This window comes from Nematolebias whitei, chromosome 12 (assembly GCF_014905685.2).
Source record: "Nematolebias whitei isolate Nwh7 chromosome 12, NemWhi1, whole genome shotgun sequence".
NCBI lineage: Eukaryota > Metazoa > Chordata > Actinopteri > Cyprinodontiformes > Rivulidae > Nematolebias > Nematolebias whitei.
This window is the reverse complement of record NC_056509.1, coordinates 47,124,542-47,128,793: the sequence shown is the minus strand read 5'-3', so window position 1 is coordinate 47,128,793 and position 4,252 is coordinate 47,124,542. Positions and strand designations below refer to the sequence as shown.

General features: G+C 47.7%; 1 protein-coding gene across 1 annotated transcript in view; it reads left to right on the top strand.

The window, feature by feature from the left end:
* Window positions 1–731: 731 nt before the first annotated feature.
* The window catches only part of LOC119418399 (pleckstrin homology domain-containing family G member 3), a 22,737-nt gene continuing 19,216 nt past the window's right edge, over window positions 732–4,252 (top strand). The window contains exon 1 of the mRNA XM_037685675.1: window positions 732–948. Coding sequence (XP_037541603.1) covers window positions 801–948 — 148 coding nt within the window. The 5' untranslated portion in view covers window positions 732–800. The remainder of the gene's footprint in view (window positions 949–4,252) is intronic.

Genomic DNA, 4,252 nt, shown 5'->3' with positions numbered 1-4,252 from the left:
GACTCTGAAGGAAACGTCTGGCCAGAGACTCTGAAGGAAACGTCTGGTCAGAGACTCTGAAGGAAACGTCTGGCCAGAGACTCTGAAGGGAACATCTGGTCAGAGACTCTGAAGGAAACGTCTGGCCAGAGACTATGAAGGAAACGTCTGGCCAGAGACTCTGAAGGAAACGTCTGGCCAGAGACTCTGAAGGAAACTTCTGGCCAGAGACTTTGAAGGAAACATCTGGTCAGAGACTCTGAAGGAAACATCTGGCCAGAGACTCTGAAGGAAACATCTGGCCAGAGACTCTGAAGGGAACATCTGGCCAGATACTCTGAAGGAAACATCTGGTCATGAAGGTAACGCTGCTTTTTATTTAGTTGGTGCAGCGACGTTTAATTCATGAACACGTAAACATGAATTCAAGCGTGTTGAGGCTGATGCTCAGCTACTACCACTCCACATTTTAGCCAGATGTTTGTAGAATTGATAGAGGAACATCCATTTTTTTTGTCCAGAGGTTCATCAGATATTTTGCTAACAGACATGTCTGTTTGAGCTGTAGGTTTTCTCTTCCTGGTCATCTTCATCCCTCTGTGCTTTAACCAGGTCCACTTCCTCTGTTAAAGTCTTTCCCTCCTCTTCCTCCTCTCCTGATCCCTCCTTCCATAACTCCTCCTCCTCCTCCTCAGTCTGAACCTTCATCTCTGATGCTGCAGCTGCACTGAGCACGTGAGGCATTCAGGTGTCTTCAAAGCTGCAGGGAAACAGATTTTTTTTAAATCTATGTAGCCCTTTCTGGAATAATTTGGGAGTTGATGGGGTATCAGAGGAACATGTGGCGCAGTCTGGCAGGAGGAGGTGCTGTGGTCAGGTGTTCATGTTCAGAGGAGGAGGTGAGGATCTCCTTCAGGAGCGCAGTGGACGAGCGGCGGCTCAGACGGGTGTTTCTGCGCCGCTGGTTTGGTGAGTCTCTGCAGGTCTTCAGGTTTTAGATGATTTAAAAGACTTTTTGCTCCGTTTTCAGAAGTTTTTAGTTTCTGACATGAACATAAACCTGAGTCGGGATCTGAACACGCTGGCCTCGCTCTCTAGCTTCTGGCTCTAACGGTCAGCCGAGTGTTTCAGGAGTTTGAAAGTAAACTCTGAGCCCTGACTGGCTCACCGGCTCTTATCAGGTTCATAAACTCTCCCTTCCTGCTGGGTCAGTGAACGCCTCGCAGTCTGGCAGGAAGCCAGCCAGCTAACGGACAGCAGAGTGTGTGTGTGTTTCTTTGAAGCTGTTTTCATTCAAACACACACACTCCTCCTCCTCCTCCTCCTCCTTCTGCTGTTGGTCAGTGAAGTCATCGTGGAGTCCAACTGGGAGGTTCCCACTGTACATGCTGGTTTCTGAACTCAGCAGGAAATTCTGTTGTCATCTGAAAAGAGCTGTGAACTCTGAAACCTCTGCCTGCCTGTCTGTCTGCCTGTCTGTCTGCCTGTCTGTCTATGCATGTTGTAAGCTGAATACCATGAAAAATAATTGAGGTACAGTTTCCATTTTTTTTGTGTGGCTCCATCTCGGCATGAGAAAGTTTCTTTTTTAAAACGAGGTCATTACGTCAAAATCCAAGATGGCTGCCACCTTATATATGTTGCCTTCTGAATTCGCCAACTTGAAAAGTCATCAATGTGCCTACTCTATTTTGGTGTGTGGATGTGTCTAGGTGTCACAGTTCATCCATCCATCCATCCATGCATCCATCCATCCATCCATCCATCCATCCATCCATGCATGCATCCATCCATCCATTCATGCATCCATCCATCCATCCATCCATCCATCCATCCATCCATTATCTTTTACCCACTTCTTCCTTTTTGAGTCATGGGGGTCACTGGAGCCCATGTCCAGCAGTCACTGAAAGGTGGGGGACACTTGGACAGGTCTCCAGTCCATCACAGGGACACCTGGACAGGTCTCCAGTCCATCACAGGGACACATGGAGACAAACAACCATTCAGTCTCTCACTATAGGGACAATTTAGAGTTTAGAGTCAGCCTAACACAATGTTTCCTCTACTATTAAACAAACAGGGCGCCCCGTCCCGCCGACCAAACCGATCTGCGCACCCTCCCCACCCATCAACAATAATCATGGAGGAGATGAGCACCCTGCCATGGCAAGTTATCTAGGGGAGACACTGGTAACATGCATGTTTTTTGTCTGTGGGAAGAAACCGGAGTGCACGGAGAAAACCCACGCAGCACGGAGAGAACATGCAAACTCCACACAGAAAGGGCCGGGGCTGGGATTTGAACCAGGGACCTTCTCGCCGAGAGGCAGCAGCTCTACCAACTGAACCACCGTGTCAGAAAGTTTCTTTTTGAAAACTGGGTTGTCACGTCAAACTCAAAGATGGCTGCCACCTGATATTTGTAGCCCCTCCCCATCCTTTTCCTCCCACATTTTGATGTTGTTGGCACAAGGAGTTGAACCGATGACCCTCCGATCACAGGTCCATCCTCTCTAACCTCTGCCCCCCCCCCCCCCCCAATCCAGGATCCATCACTCCGCTGCATCAGACAAGTAAAAAACAAAAGCCTGCCTCTGTTCTTCTCCACAGTGGAACTCCTGCCCACTTGAGCACCGTGCAGCAAAGTCCTGAAGTTTACTTTCCCGTTCAACTCCAGTCCAGAAAAACACTCATCTTGAAAACTACAAACATTCACTGTTCAGTGACGAGGCACGTCCACGTGCTGCTCTTTAAATGTGTGCCTTTTCTCATCGGAGTCACACAAACTGCTGAGGAGGTGAGTTTAAATAAAGTCTGAATGAATTCATCGTTACTCCTTGTCTTGGTCCTGTCCAGTCAAAGCCGGCGCCGCCGAGGATCAGACTCAGTCAGGAGTTTCTCCTCCGGTCCGATGCATTTCACCATCCCTCCTGACCCCACAGATCGGCTGTAAACATAAAAAACTCAAACACTAAACACAGAATGATCTAAATGTTTGTGTCAAAACACTTCAGTTCTCCTTATTCGGACCATTTCTGATCTTTCACTTTACGGACTAACTGGTTTGTTGTTGCTGACAGCAGCAGTGGAAACGAGCCGCTGGCTCCAAATCTTATCCATGTTTGATAAATGAGTCACGAGTGGCGTCCCGACCATTCGCACCGTTGTAAACAAACGTCTGCACGTTGGTCGGGTTTTCAGAGGACGTTAAAAAAGCTACATTGGGTTAAGAGTCAGAGGTGATGGTGTTTGACTGTTCATCTTAGTTCAAGGTTTGGTGGTACAAATGATTGTGGTTGATCCTGTTTGACTTCAGCTGTATCCATCTCTGAAGCTCGACCAGCTCAAACAGCCAAATGGACCACACGATGAGTTTCTGTGGTTTTAATTAGTTTACAACGATTTTTAATGCGAGTTCTATTCAGAAGCTTTGACTGTCCTGAGAAACTCTTGTTTCCACGTGCACCTAAATGCATCACTGACATGTCACGGTTTGTGGAGGTTGGACCTGGGAGTGAAGACTGAACCCGAGGAGTTAAACATTTAAGATTTGTTAAACAAAAGCAAAAGGCTGACGAGGCAGCAAAACTGAAAAAATAAAAAAAAACAACTCCGGAAACACGGAGGAGAGCCGGAGGCGGCGTGAAGCACACACAGAGACAAACTGCAGATGATCTGGAGAAGGCTGAGGAGGTGACTGGAGACAGGTGCCATGATGGGAACAGGGGACAGGTGAAGGTGGGCGGGGCAAAGCTGGCAGGAAAAGAACAGGGAGAAGGAACGCCAGGAGAATACAGGAAGCAAACATAAAGGATAAACAAGAACTGAAACCAAAAAGATACGACTCCTGACCTGAAAAGAACAAGAACAACAACCGTTTTTGTTCCGTTTGAAGAGGGGTGCCCGACACGTCGATCTCGATCTGCTGGTCGATCTCAAAGGTGTCATGGTAGATGCAGGTATTATGGCATTCAAAACAGACATCAGCCGATCATCATGTTTAAGTTTGGTCACGGACTGACAGACAGAGCAGCCAGTCTGAGGCCCCGGATCAGCCGTTCATTTTCAGACAACAGCCTCGTTCTCTCTGAGGCTGAAGGTTCCTGAGTCCACGTCTGAGAGTGGACGTTTTCAGGGGAACCTCCCACAGAGGAGTGAGATGATCCAAGTGTGAAGTGACACATGCACACTCCAGGCAGCTGCAGACCAAAGTTTTTCTGCTCTAACAACAGTTATAATAAATATAACAGTTATAATAAATATAACAACA